This window comes from Chiloscyllium plagiosum, unplaced genomic scaffold, assembly GCF_037043375.1.
Source record: "Chiloscyllium plagiosum isolate Xiang-an unplaced genomic scaffold, Cpla_swu_hap1 HiC_scaffold_22, whole genome shotgun sequence".
NCBI classification, from domain to species: Eukaryota; Metazoa; Chordata; class Chondrichthyes; order Orectolobiformes; family Hemiscylliidae; genus Chiloscyllium; species Chiloscyllium plagiosum.
The window spans coordinates 56112433-56134771 of NW_028270160.1; the positions used below are offsets into that span (position 1 = coordinate 56112433).

General features: G+C 42.9%; 1 protein-coding gene across 8 annotated transcripts in view; it reads right to left on the reverse strand.

Annotated features, from left to right (window-relative positions):
- The window catches only part of fam13c (family with sequence similarity 13 member C), a 135067-nt gene that overhangs the window by 43236 nt on the left and 69492 nt on the right, over positions 1-22339 (reverse strand). For all 8 annotated transcript variants that reach the window (XM_087999071.1, XM_087999072.1, XM_043712339.2 and 5 more), the window contains exon 4: positions 126-273. In XM_087999071.1, the coding sequence (XP_087855197.1) occupies positions 126-273 (148 nt within the window). The remainder of the gene's footprint in view (positions 1-125; positions 274-22339) is intronic.

Consider the following 22339-nt stretch of genomic DNA (forward strand, 5'->3'; position numbering starts at 1 on the left):
ATTTGTAAGACAGCAGCTCTGCAAGTGAAATGACTTCTAAAGGTGTTCAGATGGACAAAGCACAGGGCACTTTCTGCATCAAAATAAGATGTTAAAGATTTAACAGTCCGCATGAAATATCTTACCCCCAGTGCTTCCCTCATCAGCAGTACCACTCCGACTGATCGGAGCAGTTTGCTCCTTGCTCCGTGGTGTTCCCGGACCTTCCTCGGGGCTCGGCAGAAACGATGAGCACAGGTCAATGTCAAAGCTCTGCAGCTTCATCAAGGAGTTCTGCAAACAAAAGCAGAACATGATGCCATGAAACGCTGCTCGCACGGACGCCAGGCCTGCCCACGGCTGTGTCAGTGTGCCTTTGGTGAGAAGGGGCTGCGGTTCGACCCTGGAGCACTGGGCTGAAGGGACTCCTCCAGCTGGAAGCCATCTAACTCGGGAGCACCAACATGCTCCTGGCGCTCCGCAGCAGCTCAAGCGCCTTTAAACCAGCTCAAATCGTGACTCAAGGCAGCAGCAGGCAGCACTCACTCCGTCAGCAGTGTAGGTTTGTCAGCCAATCCGACAACCCAGTGGGATTAAAGTGTCAATGCCCTGCCTCCGTGCAATAGTTCCATCCAGTCTGCTGACATCATCTCTGGTGATGATCTGCCCCGCCCAGTGCAGCCCATTCATAAAAGCCTGGACCAGAGAGAGAGAGGTCTCTGCAAAGAATGAATCAGGCAACACATTTGCATCAGCCGTCTTCTTCCCGTAAGAAATATTGATTTTGTTTCTGCATTCCACCACCTTGGGGTTAAATCAGCTGCAAGCTAAGACTCATCAGAATTTATTTTTTAACCCATTCAGACAGAGCCCAGGGGTGAAGCCTCCTCTCTCACTCTTGTGCAGAGCTCTGTAGTTATCTTAAAAATGAAGAATACGTTCAATGAGCCCAGCTCGGCAAGAGGACTGCAATGAAGGAGCTGTTTCCCAGCATCTCGCTTGTATCCATTATCCTCCCTCGGATGGAGGTGGGACCTACACAGTCGCACGCATGGAAATATGTAATCCTGCACGTCTTCTGACACCCAGCAAACCGGCCAATAACAATCTGGATGAGGCTCAATTTACAGCTTACTCAATACCTGACCTTCACTATTTAAAAGATTGTTCTCCAAACAATAATTTGCAAGCAGATTCGGCAGTAAGAACATTAAATTCAAGCATGAGAAAGTCTATTTAAAGTTTCTGTCACTCATTCTTAATGCAGTTACCATAATTTTTCAACAACTTGCCTTTGTGCAATATCATGACTTCCAAATTCCAACAGTTCAGGTAAAACGGGATGGAGAAGGGCAAACAAGGTTTTTGATCTTGCCCTCGCGAGGATTAGAAGACAAGAAACAGACATGACCTAAGGTGCATAGTTTAATACAAGAATGAGAAGAGGGCGCTGATTGGTTGGCTTGGAAATAATCAAGATCAGTTAACTGTCAATCTTATCCTCAGGCCAGTCAGGCAGATTCTGATTGGTTGGGGTGTTGCAAATAGGGATACATCACTTGTTACCATGATCCCAGTTTTGAAAAAGGTGCAATGTTTGGTCAAATTCCTTTTGCCTACCTCAAACAAGGTCCTGAATATTAATATATGTAGCTTATGGGACTCACAAATGCATCACACTACCAGCCAGACTGATGATCCTACAATTACAACGTTTTAAAGGCTTCTGGATAGGTATATGAACAGGAAGGGTTTAGAGTGATGTGGGTCAAATGGGACTAGATTTATTTACAAAATTGGGATGGCATGGACAAGTTGGACTGAAGGGTCTGTTTCCATGCTGTATATCTCTAAGACTCTAATTTTGTTTCCACTTTAACTATTAATTTATTAAATAATTGAGATTAAGTTATTTCCAGTGGTAATGTCACTTCTGATGGTGGATATGCTTTTCTGAGTGTTGCAAGCATAGACTGGTTAAGCACATTTGGTATACTGTCTACTGTGAATAGTCAATGTGCTGTTTGATATGACCCACCAGTTTGATTAGATTAGGTTCCTTACAGTGTGGAAACAGGCCATTTGGCCCAACAAGTCCCTCTGAATGGACTGACCCTCTGAAGAGTAACCCACCCAGACCCATTTCCCTACACTTACCCCTGACACTATGGGCAATTTAGTATGATCAATTCACCTGACCTGCACACCTTTGGACTGTGGGAGGAAACCAGAGCACCTGGAGGAAACCCACGCAGACACGGGGAGAATGTGTAAACTCCACACACAGTTGCTAGAGGCTGGGATCAAATCTGGGTCCCCTGGGCAGTGCTAACCACTAAGCCACTGTGCTGCCCATTGGGGCATATAATTATCGGACACATAGCCTACACACCTAGCACCATACCAGCACTGAAACTCATATCACATTATTCATTTGTGTGGTAAGCTTAACATATTTTTGGCTTAACGGCAGCATTGTGTTAGTGGGCAAAACCACTCATAGATTTTCTGCATAATAGCAATGTGAGACAGCTACCTCCACCTGTTATTCAAATCACTGGGAAGCCTTCCCCTCCCAGAGTAACCTGAGGGAGACTGGGCCGCACTCTGAAACAAAAGTGGAGGACGTAGGTCCTTTCACGAGTTTTGTGATGGACAAGTGATGATTTGATCAGAGTATCTGTTATCATGCATCAATTATCATCATAATTTAGATATGCTCAACCTTATTATTAAGCTTACATAATGATCAGATGTCTCGGTTCTATTCACACAATTGTCAATAAGATTGATCTTGTAACATATAGGATATTAAGAATTGCAATATGTATATTGATCAGTGAGTGTAGGTTTTGATAAGTGGTGCTTTAGAACCCATTGTCAGACTTCTCAATAAATATATCGAGGGAAGGGAGCTCATTAAAGTGCTCCATTTCAATGATAAATTTGAATACACAGTGGAGTCTATTATGCCGTATAAAGAAATTCTTTGATGCAGTGACGGATTCACATATGGCAAATGTATCATTTACCTATCAGAAATATGCAAGGGAGTAGGAGATTAGTGCTCTTTCCATCAAAGGTATGTTTGTCACGGTACTCAATGCAAGCTCAGGCTGGATCTAGGGTGGCACAGTGGCTTACTGGTTAGCACTGCTACCTCACAGGTTTGATTCCTGCCTTGCGTGACTATGTGGAGTTTGCACGTTCTCCCAGTGTCTGCATGGGTTTCCTCCCACAGTCCAAAGATGTGCAGGTTAGGGTGAATTGACCACACTAAACTGCCCATAATGTTAGGTGCATTCGTCTGGGGTGAATATAGGGCAGGGGAATGGGTCTGGGTGAGCTACCCTTCGGAGGGTCAGTGTGGACTTGTTGGGCTGAAGGGCCTGTTTCCACACTGTGGGAATCTAAATCATAGAGGTGTCCTCTGGTGATGTCATCTCTTTGAAATCACATGATGAAGGAGCAGTGCTTCCAAATAAGCCTGGTGTTGTGTGATTTTTAACTTTTTATTTGGAAGTATGTAGTGTCATTAAAACTGAACTCAATAATGTGTTGTTAATTTCATGCCATTAGTGAATATCTCGATTGCCATGGTACATTGATATAGTGCAAACGTCAATCGCATCTCTGTATGGTATGTTGGTAAATAAACAGGTTTCCTAAATCTACTTGCCTGCTTTTGGCCCATATCTCTCTCAACCCTTCCTATCCATATACCTGTCCAAATGTCTTTTAAATGTTGTAATTGTACTCACCTCTACCACTTCCTCTAGCATAGATGTTCAATATATGAACCACCCTCTGTGTGAAAAAGTTGGCCCTCAGGTCCCTTTTAAATATTTCCCCTCTCACCATAAATCTTTAGTTTTGGACTCCCCGACTCTGGGGAAATGACATTGGCTATTCACCTTATCTACGCCCCTCACGATTTTATAAACTTCTATATGGTGACCCCTATCCTCCTCTGCTCCAAGCCAAGAAGTCCCAGCCTATACGGCCTCTCGTTATAACTCAGACCTTCCAGTCCCAGTAACATCCTTGCAAAATCTTTTCTGAACCCCATCCAGTTAAGACGAGGTGAGAAATCATAGCGTGGATGACTGAATCCATGCAAAACAAATCAAAGATATGAAAGAGGCAAGAATTGGGAAGAGCACAGAATTCTGACAGGATTGTGTTTGGAGACAAAAAAGAAACTGCAGATGCTGGGATCCAAGGTCAAAAAGCAGAAGATTGTGTTTGTGCAAACACCATCAGGATTTGTATTCTGGTTCCTGTCTCTATGGGCTGAGCTGTTCTCGTGGGCTCAAGCCTGCACTATTCCACCCTCATGAATTCTGCCTACAATGAGGTCAGGGCATTGCATATCTATGCTGCACTCTAGCAGTTACTCCTCAGAATTGTGAAGGAGCAGGATGCCATCGTGCCTGTACTAGTTCTTCAAACATTCCCTTGTGCTAATCTCCTGCTCTTTCCTCTTACCCTTGAACACCATTTCTATCCCAATAATCATCCAGTTCCCTCTTGACTGCTTCAACTGAACCAGCCTCCACCAAACCTCCAGGCAATGCACTCCAGACCCAAACTACTCTGAGTGAAAACGTTCTTTCTCACGTCACCTTTGCAGATCATTTTAAATCTCATTTTTATTCCCCTTACAGGTGGAAACAGCTTTCCCCTATCCACTCATGATTTTGAAAACCTCTATCAGATGGACTCTCAGCCTTCTTCTCTCCAAGGAGGACAATCCCAACTTCTTCAATCCATCCTCATCACTGAAATTCTTCAGTCCTGCAACCATTCTTGGAACCACCTCGCTAGACTGGCCCTTCTCAGAGTTTGCTCCATCACTATCCTCTATCTTATCTCAGTGGTTACTGATAAGTTCCTGAATACTCTATATATGTTCTAACATGCAGAACATTGGTAACAGCTCTGTAGTACTACTCTTCTATTCCTCTCTCATTAAAGTCTTGATAACATGTCACTGTTGGTGTCAGGGGACTACCAACAGGTACATTGTTCTATCATTAACATTCATTCCTATGATTTGGCAGGTGGGGGGTGGGGGGTTGTTTACGGGGAGACAGTGTTAGACTTACAATATTACAGTCTTCCTCATGTTTTATTAAGTTGATTGATTTCCCTTATAGTCCACCAAGTGGCGAATTCCTTAACTGTCACTGTTAAGAGTTGTGGAATGGCTAGCGGTTACATAACCACCCCTCCAAATATTTTTTCCACTAACTTGAATGAAAGAAAGAATGGGATATAAAATGGTTGGCTGAATCACAACCAGCTCACGTGATAGCTACAGCCAAGATTGACTCCAATGTTAAATTAAAAAGCAAATCCTCACACATTTAACAATGAATAAAACATCAAGCTCAAATATCAACACTCTTCGCCGATCACAGGCAATTATGAAGTGTCTTGTCAGAAGGTCAGTGTCTTTTAAAATTAAACTCAGTCTTGTTATGACACTTTCCATATTGCAGTAGATCATCTGTCCATGAGTTCAAATTACTATTTACATTGATTCTTGAAACTACAGATAAGAACCTATAAAGGTTATGTGTACATTTAATTCTCCAACTTCACTCCTAAATATCACCGCAGTCACAGCAAGTAATTCATAAACAAGCTGATTTGCATATGGAGTATCAATATGGCTTGGCACATTTGCATGAAGTTGTCTGCATAAATTAAAATGTGAAAACCAATTCACTCGCTGAATTTGTGTTGGTTTGCATTACTTAAAATTAGTGAGTAAGCTAATTGTTGTCTTCCTGCAGGTTCATCAACATGATTACAATTCTCTCCCTCAAATGCATAGTGCCATTTTGTATTGACTCCCGAGATGTGTGTGTCACTGACATGGTCACCATCGACTGCTCATCTCTAATCAGGCTTAAAATACAAAAGGAGCATAAGAAACAGAATCAGGAATAAGCCATTCAACCATTCTAGCTCACCTGACCGTTCTACCTCACCTCACCTCACGTACCTCAACACCACCTTCGAGCACCATATCGTATCCCCTGATATTTTTCAATCAATCGACTTCAATCTTGAACATGCTCAATAATTGGAGCAGAGAATGCTAAAGACTCACCAATGTTTGAGTGAAGAAGTTCCTCCTCATGTCCGACCTAAATTGGACCTGATGGCATTATCGCTAGACTATTAGTCCAGAGATGCAGCTAATGTTCTGGGAATACAATTTCAAATCATGGCAGTTGCTGGAATTTGAATTCAATAAAACCCTGGAAGAGACTCTAATGATGACCATGAAACTATTGCCAATTGCCAGGGGAAAAACCCATCTGGTTCTTTGACGTCCTTCAGGGACAGAAACCACTGTCCTTACCTGGTCTGGCCCACACGTGACTCCAGACCCAGAGCAATGTGCTTGACTCTTAACTGCTCTTTGGGCAATTAGGGACGGGCAATAAATGCTGGCCTGGCCAAACACACTCATGTTCCATGAATGAATTTTTTTAAATGACCCGTATTCCGAGATTATGTCACCAGCCAGGGGGAAGATCCTGCTTGAAATGTTACCCTTCTAAACACCAGGGAATATTAGACCGGTTGATCAGAGGAAAGTCCTTCATTTCAGGAATTAGTTTGGTGAACCTCTCATGCACTCCCTCTATGGGGAGTAAATCGTTCTTTAGATAAGGAAACCAAAACTGCACACAATAGTCCAGGCGTAATCTCACAAAGGCACTATATAGCTACAGAAAACTATCTTTGCTCCTACACTCCAATCCTCTTGTAAACAAGGCCAACATACAATTTGCCTTCTTCATTGCTGCACCAGCATCTCACCTTTCAATGACTAGTGAACAAAAAAAAATCACCTAATACTCTATGAAATTCAACACTCCCTCACCTGGGAGTGCAGCGTAGGTTCACAAGGTCAATTCCTGGAATGGCGGGATTACCTTACACTGAAAGACTGAAGCAACTGGGCTTGTATACCCTTGTGTTTAGAAGACTAGGAGGGGATCTGATTGAGACATATAAGATTATTAAGGGATTGGACACTCTGGCAGCAGGAAACACGTTTCCGCAGATGGGTGAGTGCCGAACCAGAGGACACCGCTTAAAAATACGGGGTAGACTATTTAGGACAGGGCTCAGGAGAAACTTCTTCACCCAGAGAGTGGTGGCTGTGTGGAATGCTCTGCCCCAGAGGGCAGTGGAGGCCCAGTCTCTGGATTCATTTAAGAAAGAGTTGGATAGAGCTCTCAAAGATAGTGGAATCAAGGGTTATGGAGATAAGGCAGGAACAGGATACTGATTAGGAATGATCAGCCATGATCATGTTGAATGGCGGTGCAGGCTCGAAAGGCTGAATGGCCTCCTCCTGCAACTATTGTCTATTGTCTCTCACCAGTAAGAAAATACCCTGCAGTTGTTTATATTACTAAACCTGACATTCCTCCACATTGAATTATATCTGCCCACTCACATTGCCTTCTCAGATCCCCTCAAAGCATTTTTGCATCCTCTTCACAACTCCCACTCACAGCACAGTAATTGTACGAAATGCACACACACAAGCCTCATCCAAGATGTGGTTAAGCCAGAGAGCCGGGACAAAAATACAACACCTATTTGAATCAACTGGAAGACTCAAGTGCAACTCAGTCCAGTTCAAGACAGCTATAGTCAAAACTTTACCGGCAACTGAGGGCAAACGCTGGCAAATTCATACAATCCAAAAGGGAGTGCACTACGTTCAGACAATGCTGTCTGAAAAGCTGTTCGAAATAGAGTTTCTATGATCTGTCCTCATAATCTGTCTTAGGTGCAGGGTATTTGTACCTAATGAGGCACTGCTTATTTTAGCTCCTCTAATGTAAGACTGGACATGGGTACGATAGGACAGAATTCTGGATGCCAGTTGCATGAGGATTCTAGATGCTTGGGATCTGGGATATTATTGTACTTGAAAGGATAGACCTATGTAGATGCAGGTAAGATGTTTCCCTCCAACTATGTATATCTTATGTCGGAGCTGTACTCATCCAGGCAGGTGGGGAGTATTCTATTACATTCCTGAGTTGTGCCTTGTAGACTGGAACATTAGAACATTACAGCAGAGTACAGGCCCTTCAGTCCTCGATGATGCACCGCTCTGAAATCAATCTGAAGCCCATCTAACCTACATTATTCCATTTTCATCCATATGTCTATTCAATGACCATTTAAATGCCCTTAAAGTTGGCAAGTCTACAACTGTTGCAGGCAGTGCATTCCACGCCCCTACCATTGAGTAAAGAAGCTATCTCTGACATCTGTCCTATATTTATCAGCCTCCAATTTAAAGCTATGTCCTCTTGTGTTAACTTCACCAACTGAGGAAAAAGGCTCTCACTGTCCACCCTATCCAAACCTCTGATTATCATATATGACTCAATTAAGTCATCTCTCAACCTTCTTCTCTCTAACGAAAACAGCCTCAAGTCCCTCAGCCTTTTCTCGGAAGACCTTCCCTCCATACCAGGCAACATCCTAGTAAATCTCCTCTGACCCATTCCAAAGCTTCCACATCCTTCCTATAATGTGGTGACCAGAACTGTACACAACACGCCAAGTGCGGCTGCACCAAAGTTTTGTACAGCTGCAGCAGATTCCGAAACTCAATCCATCTACTAATAAAAGTTAACACACCAGATGCCTCCTTAACAACCCTATCAACCTGTGTGGCAACTTTCAGTGATCTATGTACATGGACAACAAGATCTCTCTTCTCATCTTCACTACCAAGAATCTTACCATTAGCCCAGTATTCTGCATTCCTGTTACTCCTTCCAAAGTGAATCACCTCACACTTTTCCGCATTAAACTCCATTTGCCACCTCAGCCCAGCTCTGAAGCTTATCTATCTCCCTCCGTAACTTACAACTCTACCAACCTTAGTATCATCCGCAAATTTACTAACCCATCTTTTTACACTCTCATCCAGCTCGTTTATAAAAAATGACAAACAGCAGTGGACCCAAAACAGATCCTTGCGGTATACCACTAGTAACTTAACTCCAGGATGAACATTTCCCATCTACCACCACCCTCTGAATTCTTTCAGCGAGCCAATTTCTGACTCAAACCACTAAATTACCCTCAATCCCATGTCTCCATAGTAACCCACCATGCAGTAACCCACCATGGAGAACCTTATCAAACACTTTACTGAAATCCATGTATACCACATCAACTGCTTTAACCTCATCCACCTGTTTGGTCATCTTCTCAAAGAACTCAATAAAGATTTGTGAGGCATGACCTTCACAAAACTGTGTTGGCTATCCTTAATCAACTTATTCCTTTCTAGATGAATATAAATCCTATTTCTTATAACCTTTTCCAACACTTTACCTACAACCAAAGTAAGGCTCACTGGTCTATAATTTCCAGGGTTGTCTCTACTCCCCTTCTTGAGCAATGGGACAATACTTGCTGTCCTCCAGTCTTGTGGCACTAACCCTGTAGACAATGACGACATAAAGATCAAAGCCAAAGGCTCTGCAATCCTAGGATAAACCTCATCTGGCCCAGGGGACTTATCTATTTCACACTTTCCAGAATTGCTAACACCTCCTCCTTGTGAACCTCAATCCCATCTTGCGGAGCGTTTCAGAGAACACCTCTGGAACACCCGGACCAACCAACCCAACCACCCTGTGGCTCAACACTTCAACTCCCCCTCCCACTCCACCAAAGATATGCAGGTCTTTGGACTCCTCCATCGCCAGACCACAACAACACGACGGTTGGAGGAAGAGCGCCTCATCCTCCGCCTAGGAACCCTCCAACCACAAGGGATGAACTCGGATTTCACCAGTTTCCTCATTTCCCCTCCCCCCACCTTGTCTCAGTCAAATCCATCAAACTCAGCACCGCCTTCCTAACCTTCAATCTTCTTCCTGACCTCTCTGCCCCCACCCCAGTCTGACCTATCACCCTCACCTTGACCTCTTTCCACCTATCGCATTTCCAACGCCCCTCCCCCAAGTCCCTCCTCCCTACCTTTTATCTTAGCCTGCTGGACACACTTTCCTCATTCCTGAAGAAGGGCTTATGCCCGAAACGTCGATTCTCCTGTTCCCTGGATGCTGCCTGACCTGCTGCGCTGTTCCAGCAACACATTTTCAGCTCAATCCCATCTAGTCTGGTAGCCTGTATCTCAGTATTCTCTTCAACAACATTATCTTTTTCTGGCGTGAATACGGATGAAAAATATTCATTTAGCACTTCCCCTATCTCCTCGTACTCTACGCACAACTTCACACTACTATCCTTGATTGGTCCTAATTTTTCTCCAGTCATTCTTTTATTCCTGATATACCAATAGAAAGCCTTAGGGTTTTCCTTGATCCTATCCGCCAACGACTTCTCATGTCCCCTCCTTGCTCTTCTTAGCTCTCTATTTAGGCCTTTCCTGGCTAGCTTGTAACTCTCAAGCACCCTAACTGAGCCTTCACATCTCATCCTAACATAAGACTTCTTCTTCCTTTTGACAAGAGATTCAACTTCCTTAGTAAACCACGGCTCCCGCGTTCAACAACTTCCTCCCTGCCTGACCGGTACATACTTATCAAGGACCCGTGGTAGCTGTTCCTTGAATAAGCTTCACATTTCAATTGTGCCCATCCCCTGCAGTTTCCTTCCCCAGCCTATGCATCCTAATCTTGCCTAATCACATCATAATTGCCTTTCCCCCCAGCTATAACTCTTGCCCTGCAGTATATATGTATCCCTTTCCATCACTAAAGTAAATTGTCATCACTATCACCAAACTGCTCACCTACCTCCAAATCTAACACTTGGCCAGGTTCATTACCCAGTACCAAATCTAACATGGCCTCGCCCCTTGCTGGCCTGTCTCATACTGTGTCAGGAAACCCTCCTGCACACATTGGACAAAAACTGACCCATCTAAAGTCTTTCCAATCAATATTTGGAAAGTTAAAGACCCAACAACTACCCTTGTACTCTCGCTCCTATTGAGAATCATCTTTGCTATCCTTTCCTCTACATCTCCAGAACTATTTGGAGGTCTATAGAAAACTCCCAACAGGGTGACCTCTCCTTTTCTGTTTCTAACCTCAGCCCATACTATGTCAGTAGATGAGTCCTTAAATGTCCTTTCTGCAACCGTAATACTGTTCTTATGGTGAATAGACTCTGGGGAATCAGGAAGTGAGTTACTTTGTACAGTCTCTGACCTGCTCCCGTATCCACTATGTATACGTATGGCGGATCCAGTTCAGTTTCTGATCATTGGTAACCTCCAGAATATTAACAATGGGGGATTCAGTGATGGCCGTGCCATTGAATGTCAATGGGTAGTGGTTAGATTGTCTCTTGCTGGACATGGTTATTTTAACAATTTAAATTTAAAATTAAATAATTGTCAAACGCCCTGTTGAATGACTCAAATAAACTTGTCTCCTATACTCCGAGAAAGTGCATTCCACTCGCTTAACCACTCATGAGAAAAAATCTCTCTCACATTGCATTTGAAATTTCCTTTTTTGCATGCCTCAATCCCTTTAGGAGAGAAAACTTTTTCTGCCTATCTTATAATTTTAAAACTTCTATCAATTCTCCTTCTTAGCCTTTGCTTCTCCAAGGAAAACAGTCCCACCTGTTTTCCAATCTATCTCCAGTATTTGAACAAAATGACCTTGGAGTGCAGGTTCATAGCTGCTTGAAAGTGGAGTTGCAGATCGATAGGATAGTAAAGGTATTTAGTAGGCATTCCTTGATTGGTCAGAGCACTGAGTACAGAAGTTGGGAGGTCATGTTGCAGCTGTACAGGACATTGGTTCGGCCACTGTTGGAATATTGTGTACAATTCTGGTCTCCTTCCTATTGGAAAGATGTTGTGAAACTTGAAAGGGTTCAGAAAAGATTTACAAGGATGTTGCCAGGGTTGGAGGATTTGAGCTATGGGCAGAGGCTGAACAGGCTGGGGCTATTTTCTCTGGAGCGTCGGAGGCTGAGGGGTGACCTCATAGAGGTTTATAACATCATGACGGCGTGAATAGGCTAAATAGACAAGGTCTTTTCCAAAACTAGAGGGCATAGGTTTAGAGTGAGAGGGGAAGGATTTAAAAGGGACCTCAGTGGCAACTTTTTCACACAGAGGGTGGTATGTGTATGGAATGAGTTGCCAGAGGAAGTGGTAGAGGCTGGTACAGTTACAACATTTAAAAGGCATCTGGATGGGTAAATGAATAGGAAGGGTTTAGAGGGATAGAGACCAAGTGCTGGCAAATGGGACTAGATTAGGTTAGGATGTCAGGTTAGCATGGACAAGTTGGATCGAATGGCCTGTTTCCATGCTGCACATCTCTTTTGGCTCTATGAACTGAGTGGCCACCAAACCATCTAAGACAGTAGCTCCTATTGTCTGGAGTTGCATGTAGGACAGAACATAAGGATGTTGGGCAGAAACAGAAATTACTGGAGAAACTCAGCAGGTCTGGCAGCATCTATGGGAAGAAAGCAGAGTCAACATATTGATTTCAGTGACTTTCCATCAGAACTTATGAATCACTGGAATTGAAATGTTAACTCTGATTTCTTCCCACAGATGCTGCCAGACCTGCTGAGTTTCTCCAGCAATTTCTGTTTTTCCTTAAGATTTTCAGCATCTGCTATTCTTTGTTTTTTGATAAGGATGCAAGAGTTCCTTCAAGTTAACGTTAATGAATCAGATGGCCTTTCCAACAATCAGAGAGATTACAACCATAATTACTAAGACTGGCTTCTGTTAATGCTGGATTTAATTAACTGAATTTAGATTCCATGGTTACAATGTAATGACCCAGGTAGAAGGATAGAGACATTTTATGTAGTGGTAGATATTTTAACCTGTTCAAAGGTGTTACGACATATCTCTGGAGCAGCTGAACTTGAACCCAGAGCTCCAGATATAGGGAGATTACTACTACACAACAAAACCTCCATTTATACAGTGAAAAGCACTCATTTAGATTGACTCTCATTACATACTGCTCACTTCCAACCAACAATCTAGATGTCAATCTGCTTTCATATGTGAGAGCACAGCTGAGTTCCCCATTTATTCCTAACAGCTGATTATAATTCCCCTTCTTTGTTGCGAAATAATTTAACTGGTGCGCTGAATTTGATCTTACATCTCCAGATCTCCAAAATGACCACTCCCGTAACATAACCGCTCAGCCACATTACAGCCCAGTGGTTATGCTAGGCGGCCAAAAGGCAAGAGAATGCCAACAGAAATGGATTAAAATGAGCTGAGCTGACACGTTTGAGAATTCCACTGACTAATCGAGTAAAACAATCAAAGGCATATGCCCTGGAATGTGTAGGGAAAACTGTGAACCACTAGCAATCACCACAAACTCAACCAACGAATTGAAGGTTGTGTCTCCCTCATCTGGCAATTTCTGTTCAGGCACTGTCATGACATCCAGTGGATCTGAATTGATCTTTACTCATCTCACTGTTTTGTTACACTCGGACCAGTTTGGATGCCTCAAATCCTGCTTTCGGTTTCCATTGCAAAATCATCCGACCATCAGTTACAAGTCAAGGAGATGTCTTTATTCCACAATTGATGGTTCATTGAATATACTTGGGGCAAAATCTTACAGGGGCCTGAACAACTTGGGCCGCTGTGAGATTGATGGCAGAATCATGTGAAAAGTCCAGCAAGGCTGAGGCTGATGTTGCGAGCAACTTGCTGCACCTTTTCTGCATCTGCTCAGTGGCAAGGCTAGCTTTTAGCTAAGCAGCAGATTTGGTGATTTGGAGGATTATAGCTTGTTAAACATCTTTAAGCATAACCCACCTCTTAAATATTTCACTTTCCATATTAGCAAAGGTGAACAAGTTAGATGCCACAAATGTTTGACTTGGAAGTCTGAGTGAGTGCCTGCCTGCTTCGCAGGAGCTCCATGTTAGTTACTAAGCAACTATAACGCAAACCCAGGGTATGATGCATCGGCTCTGGCCACACACACACACACTCACAATCCATGGACATCAATATCTGATATACATCTCCACTCTTCTCATACTTCAATGCTCTACCTCCAAGTCCATTGGAAGTCTCACTGTAACGCTACAGTAAGAACACTGTCTGCTCAGGATCACACACCCAGCTCATGACTGCACCAGGCTCTACCTCCACACTCTTCGCTTCAAACTCAGTGCTCTCTCATTCTGAGCCGAGCTGGATTCTCACACCTTCCCTCACATTGTCATTTTGCACTTCTCCCCTTCCTCAGCCAGAAACCCCAGCCTCATTGACCTACAGTACTCTTGTCCTGTTTAGCACAGACACAAAGCCAGGAAGCTGTCACGTTTGTCTGCAGTCCTTCACTCAGGGGCTTGAGAGGGGTACATCTCCTTAACTTGTAACTGATGGTTGGATGATTTTGCAATGGACACCAAAAGCAGGATTTGAGGCATCCAAATTGTTCCAAGTGCTGTAAGTTAAGGGCAGCCTCCAACACCAGTCCAGGGGCTTGCACACGCTCAGTCAGCTGCTCGGGACAGTCCGGCTCAGCACAATCTTCACGCAAAAGTTGCGGAGCTGAATATCAAGCAGTTATTCATCCACTCGTCAGGAACCTCTCTGCCCTGCTGTAGGCTAGTTTCCTCCTGGAATGAGAGAGGGGCGGGTACTGAGGGAGGTGAAAGTGGGTGGCACACTGTTACTGTTGATTCAGGCAGGGTGCTGTACCAATGAGTGAGTGGGCAGCACAGAGTACATATAGGATTAGCGGCGTCAGAGATTGGAGTGGGTGAGACCGAGTGGGAAAGATGTTGCGCGCAATAGTGAGAGTGGGAGATCATGAGAGTGGGAGGTGGGTACGGTAGAGAGATTGCAAACTTTTGGAGAGAAGATAGCAGAGTGGAGGAAGACATTGACCTTCTTACAGCATTAACATTTCTCCAGGTAGCGGAGACCTAGGTAGCAGGCTTGGAACAGGCTGGTTCCTCCACTGCTGATCCTTGGAGAAGAGGAACTCCCACCTTCATACCTCTGGGTGGCACAGTGGCTCAGCAGTTAGCACTGCTATCTCACAGCACCAGGACTTGGCTGAGAGAGTAAGAGAGTTTGCACCCTCTTTAGCCAGAGAGTGGTGAATCTGTTGAATTCATTGCCACAGAAGGCCGTGGAGGCCAGGTCATTGAGTACATTTAAAATAGAGATGGATAAATTCTTGATTGCCAAGAGGATCAAAGGTTACAGGGAGAAAATGGGAAAATGGGATTGAACACCTAATTAAATGGTGGAGCGGACTCAATAGGTCGAATGTCCTAATTTCTGCTCCTATGTCTGATGGTCTTATGTACATTCTGCCTGTATCTGTGTGATTTTCCTCTGGGTGCTCCGGTTACCTCCCAAAGCCCAAAGATGTGGAGGTTAGGTGGATCAGTTATGCTAAATTGCCCGTAGTGTCCAGTGATGTGCAGGCTAGGTGGGTTAGCCATGGAAAATGCAGGTTTTAGTGGTAGGGAGGTGTGTCTGGGTGGGATACTCTTCGGAGGGTTGGTATGGACTCGATAGGCCTAATGGCCTGCTTCCATTCTGTGATCCACACCACCTGGCAAAACAGGGCAGCTTTTCCTTTCATCTGTCACGTCATGTTATGGAAACAGGAGAGCCTAGTAGTGGTGAATTGTTCCAGAAGCAGTACATGGCAAGATGTGTGAGGGACACCACAGGGGCAGGCTGGGTAATTAATGAGGCAGGATTGGTAAGATACTACCAGAGTGCTTACTCGGCTTCAAGGGGAGAAATCCTCCAAAGATTAACTCAATGCTACTTGTACTTAGCTAAACAAAAACAAAATCCAGCCCTTGATCTTTATTGGTGGATTAAAAAGTTTCATCAGGACCTCAGCCACTGGCCATGAGACTGAAGTGAGGAAGTTGTATTATGGTTGTGACTCTGACAAGTTACCTCCTATGATCCAACAAATTTCATGTTCCTGAGGTTTACAGCTTTGTGAGGTACAACCTGTACTGCTGTTTTCTCCTCCAATGCTACTATTCCTTAAAGATAGAATCTGGAACATATTTGTTTCAATTCATGTCCCAGCTTGAAACAGAAGATAGGATAAAACTAACTACACAATGAGATCAACAATTAATGGTAGGGAAGGTGTAATGAAAGATGTCTATTTTATATGTACGTTAATATAAGTTTTTGAGATGGGATTTCAAAATAGTGGCCTAAGTGGTTGATTACTTTACTGAACATTTTTAAATAACTAGGTCAGACCGTCTCTCCTGAATGATGATCTTTCTCTGTATGTGACAGAACGCAGGGGTCCCTTGGAGTGTTAATGGGAGATTGCTTTTACTGTAATGGTACACAACAGCTCGGGTAAATATTGAGGGCCCAGGCAATCAAGGATTAACTACAGTTGGGAAATGCAAAGTTTGAAAGATTTTGGGCAGCTCAGAGAAGACTTGACTGAGTTCAGAAGCAAATACAATATGTCTCCTAAAATAAAGGAGTATAGAGCAATTCAGGAAAAGCACACTTACCTCAGTAGAAAAGTTGAGATTGTGCAACTCCAGACTAGTTGTGTTTGGTTCAAAATCTGAAGTTTGCTTAAAGGCTGAGAATGTCTACGGTTTATGAGCATTAAGTAAGATGAGCATTCCAGTAAGTATACAGGAAAGAACTGGGTGAATCAGTTATTTTTGTTCAAGTGGGGTAGAGACAACCCTGGTAATTATAAACCTGTGAGCCTTACTTCGGGTACAATGTTGGAAAAGGTGAGAAGAAATAGGATTTATCATCATCTAGAAATGAATAAGTTGATTAGGGATAGTCAACACGGTTTTGTGAAGAGTAGGTCATATCTCATAAACCTCATTGAGTTATTTGAGAAGGTGACCAAACAGATGGATGAGAGTAAAGCAATTTATGTGGTGCATATGGATTTAGGTAAGGAGTTTGATAAGGTTCCCCACGGTAGGTTATTGCACAAAATAGGTAAAAACAATGACTGCAGATGCTGGAAACCCTATTGCACAAAATATGCAGGCATGGGATTGAGGGTAATTTAGTGGTTTGAATCAGAAATTGACTCGCTGAAAGAAGACAGAGGGTGGTGGTTGATGGGAAGTGTTCATCCTGGAGTTCAGTTACTAGTGATATACTGCAAGGATCTGTTTTGGGTCCATTGCTGTTTGTCATTTTTATAAGTGACCTAGATGAGGGTATGGTAAATTTGTGGATGATACTAAGGTTGGTAGAGTTGTGGATAGTGCTGAAGGATGTTGTAGGTTACAGAGGGACATAGATAAGCTTCAGAGCTAGGCTGAGAGGTGGCATATAAAATTTCATGTGGAAAAATATGGGGTGATTCACTTTGGAAGGAGTAACAGGAATAGATGAGAAGAGAGATCTCGGTGTCCATGTACATAGATCCCTGAAAGTTGTCACCAAGGTTGATAGGGTTGTTAGGGGAGAAAGTGAGGTCTGCAGACGCTGGAGATCAAAGCTGAAACTTTATTGCTGGAACAGCACAGCAGGTCAGGCAGCATCTAGGGAACAGAAGATTCGACGTTTCGGGCACATGCCCTTCTTCAGGGTTGTTAATAAGGCATACGGTGTTTTAGCTTTTATTGGTAGAGGGATTGAGTTTCGTAAACATGAGGTCATTATGCAACTACACAAAACTCTGGGGTGGCCGCACTTGGAGTATTGCGTACAGTTCTGGTCACCACATTATAGGAAGGATGTGGAAGCTTTGGAAAGAGTTCGGAGGAGATTTACTAGGATGTTGCCTGGTATGGAAGGAAGGACATAAAGGAAAGGCTGAGGAACTGGAGGCTGTTTTTGTTAGAGAGAAGATGATTGAGAGGTGACTTAATTGAGACATATAAGATAATGGGAGGATTAGATAGAGTAGACAGTGAGAGCCTTCTTCCTCGGATGGTGATGGCTAGGACAAGGGGACATAACTTTAAATTGAGGGGTGATAGACATAGGACAGGTGGCAGAGGTAGTTTCTTTACTCAGAGAGAGTAGTAGGGGCGTGGAATGCTCTGAATACTTTATTCAGAGTAGTAGGGAATGCACTACCTGCAACATTTGTAGACTTTCCAACTTTACAGCATTTAAATGGTCAATGGATAAATATATGGACGAAAATGGAATATTGTAGGTTAGATGGGCATCGGATTGGTTTCACAGGTCAGCGTAATATCGAGAGCCAAAGGAACTGTAATGTTCTATGTTCTATGTATCAAAGACTTGACATAGAGGAATAATTTGTCTTGATTTGAATCACTATGAAGTGATGGTGGTGGGAAATAGATTAAAACACAAAAATCCAAAGTTTCAATGTATTTTCTCCTATGTTCTTTATCTTAATAATTTAACTTGTTTCATTTTGATTTTTGTGAGATAAACTTCTGTTGTTAAAGAAACACTGCCATTGTCTGTACTTTGTTTCAGTGAATGATAATCATGTTAATTTTTTTTAAAAAAGTAATAAATAATCCATTAGAAGAGATTTCATTCTGGAATCTGACTTGTCCACCAGCCGGAATCAGAATAAAGGCTACTTTATTAGAGTTTTCCTGCAAATGTATGTGCATACTTGAACTATCCAGCATGTAGATATTAATAACGCTCTCACATTATGTAAGTACAATTTGACCTATTCAATCAATACAGAGGAGTAGCCTTGATAGTTTATTGCAGAAAATTAAACATATGTGCTCTGATTCACCACAGAACAATGCCACAGCTTTCTGTTGCGCACAGAAGTACACAGACAGAACATTACACTGTTACAGATGCAAAACAGTCTTATAATGCAGATGGTCCTTTGCTACAATCCAAATTTACAGAATGTATAAGTGAACAACAGCTGAACTCTGAGTTACCTTTGCTGTGTTAATGTGTAGCAATAGGACCTTCTGGTTATTAAGAGAAAGGCCAGGTTAACTAGAGTTCTGTCATAGCAGCGAAGCATAGCAGCATGCCTCATAGACAATCCATATTGAATGTATTAATAGCCTCACGGGGAGCAAATGGTGTAGTGGTAATATCATTGGAATAGGAATCCAGAGACATTGCTCTCAGGCCATGGGCGTGAATCTCATTATGGTGGCATTCAATCAGTACAATCTGGAGCTGAAGGCAAGCCTAATGGTCATCATGAAACCATTGACAAACAACAACCCATCTGGTTCATTAATGCGCTTTAGGGAAGGAAATCTGCTTGCTATACTTGGTTTGGCCTACATGTGACTCCAGACCCACAGCAATACGGCTGGTTCTATGCCAGGTAAAACCAGAATGAGGGAGCATAGCCTCAAAATAAGGGGGAGCAGATTTAGGCCGGGGTTGAGGAGGAACTTCTTCTCCCAAAGGGTTGTGAATCTGTGGAATTCCCCGCCCAGTGAAGTAGCTGAGGATCCCTCATTGAATGCTTTTAAAGGTAAAGATAGAGGAAGTTTTGAACAGGCAAGGAATTAAGAGTTTATGGTGAGTGGGCGGGTAAGTGGAGGTGAGTCCACTAAAAGATCAGCCATGATCCTATCGAATGGTGGAGCAGGCTCGATGGGCCAGATGATCTACTCCTGCTCCTAGTTCCTATGTTCTTATGTCCTTAACTGCCCTTTGAAATTGCCTAACAAGCCACTAGGTTGGATCAAAATTCTACATAGGCTGGTAGAAAGATTGAAATCAAACAGCTCACCTGGCATTGATCTAGACACCAGAAACAACAATGCAGACACATGCCCAGAGATCCTGCAAAGTCCTCCTTCCTCACAGCTGGGGCCTTGTGCTAGAACCGGGAGAGCTACCCCACAGTTTAGTCAAACAGCAGCCTGACATTATCATACTCACGGAATTCTATGTTGCTAACATTATCACCACCATCACCCTTAGGTATGGCTTGTCCCAAAAAAGGACAAGCCTAGCAGATATGCACAGTAGTATACAGTTGCCCTGGGAACCCACAAGAGGACCATGGATGCCAAATAGCATGTGACAGACAGGGCAGAGCAACCCAACAATGAATATATCAAATCTAATCTCTGCAGCTGCATCACATCCAATCATGATTGATGGTGTGCAATTCAGCAACAGCCAATCACTGCTCCATTAGTCAATATCCCAACTGATGGATGCTGAGGTTAACAGTGTTGTCAAGAGGCACTTGATCAACAATAAACTGCTCAGAGTTGCTCAGTTTAGTTCTGCCAACGTTCAGCTCCTGATCTTATTGCAGCTTTGGTTCAGGCATGGACAAAAGAGCTGAATTCAGGAAGTGAGTTGAGAGTGGTTGCCCTTCCATCCAGGTCGCGTTTGACAGCACATGGCATCAAGACTGATTCACATAGATTCACCGAAACAGTAAGTAGATCGAGGGATGATCTGATCATAGGACTCAATAAATTAGAAATATATGACAGGGCAGACACAGGGGAGTTATTTCCCCTGAGAGGGAATCCAGAAAACGTGGACAGAATCATTAATAACGGATAGGTCTTTCAAGAATATGCAACAGATAAGTGTGGTGCACAGAAACAGCAATGGAAGTCTAGAATTCCCTCTCTTTGAACATTAGGGAATCTGGGACCATTTGGAGCTTTCAGGGTTGAATTTTCAGGGTATCAAGGGATGCACAACAAAGGTGACTGTTTCTGTGCTGTGTGACTGTGTGACTCTATGACTCTATAACACGATTTGAAGAGCAGATGTAATGGACATACTCAAAGGGTTGAATGGTCTCTTCTGACTCTGTATAAACACAGAAACAAATGAGAAATCCATTGCCAGCTTGCCAAGATCAATTTCACAGCTTGTGCCTCAACCAGTTTATCTTACTCCTGGAAGATTCAGCCTGTCGTTGTGATTTAGAATTGGCCAAAAATACCATCTCTGTCCACCAGGCTTCTTTGCAAAATTTGTTTTTTTTTGAAAAAAAACACAAAGAAACCAATTGTTTAACCACAACATTCTCCAAGTCTATAAGTCTGCTCTTCTAACTGTAAAGGCATGTTCTTCTGTTTATTTCTAACCTACCTTTCTTTCCAGCTTCCACTTAAATGCATCGATCTAATTCATCTCAATTACTCCATGCCAATAACAAATTCTAGATTTCAATCAATCACTCGCTGGATCATGTTGTTTCTTATGAATCCCCTATTGGGTTTACATTCCCAGTTGGAGTTATTCATCCTGATAATCATTACCCGTTTGATTTTTTTGATGCTGGTTTTACATTCAGATTTTTTTTCACATGGTACAGCAATGCTTACATTATGTCTTGTATCAGAAAACTAGGCATAGACAAAATGAAAGATCTAACAGATGTTTATGACAGCTGGCTATTATACGTAGCTATCACGTTCATAGTTGTCTCAGCTAGTATTACGCTGTAACTTGATTATAAAGTGCAACATGCTTTCTATACAGTGATGATCTCATGAGCAAAGGTATACTGACCATGAGACATAATACTCCTTTTACAATGATAATGAATGATCCAAAACAGATGTCCATAGTTTTTTTTTATATAGGGGCAAATGCTATCAAATTCAATAGCTACAGACTGGTAAATCCGAGTTTGTAAAATGTAATACTTCAGAGGACTGGCAAGCCACCCTGACCGGTAATCATGTACCTATCTGCAGAAGTATATGTTTGCTCTCTGTTTCACTGGTTTGACAACTGGGTTGTCTTGTTGCTAGTTCCTGTCACTCAACATCAGTGCACTGATGTTATCGTCTGAGTGTTCTTCCTCACTATCTGTTCACGTGTGTCATATGTTGGTCTTTCTTCCTCACTACCTGTTCATATGTGTGTCATATATTTATCTGATCTGTCTTCTGTTCCTTCACAATGTTGTCCCGTGACCAGCAAATTCTCTATCTGATATGCACTGACTGTATATCTTTTGCTGGTAGTGTTTGAATTTCTGACACTATCTCTGTCTGGTGCACAGTCTTGTTAGTTGTCTACCTGCTCACTGCTTTCACTCTCCTCTGTCTTTGACGAAGAATGCCCTGTGTCTCCACTTGCCGTCGTAGCATAAGTAATGCAATGGGAAAATCTTGTTTTGTTGTTCGGCACTGAAAGATCATTGATTTGATCATGCATGCATGAGTCATTGAATACTCTGATTCATCTCTGGCTAATACATAGCTTCATATGCTAACCATCTTGTGTATTTCAGTATCCATCTATCCCTAGGGTCATGGCCAGAGAGCATGAGCAGAAATTGCAAACAAAACCTGCATTCTCTTCTCTATTTTCATGCCTAAATTCTGTATCTGTTAAAAATGGAGAAACTCA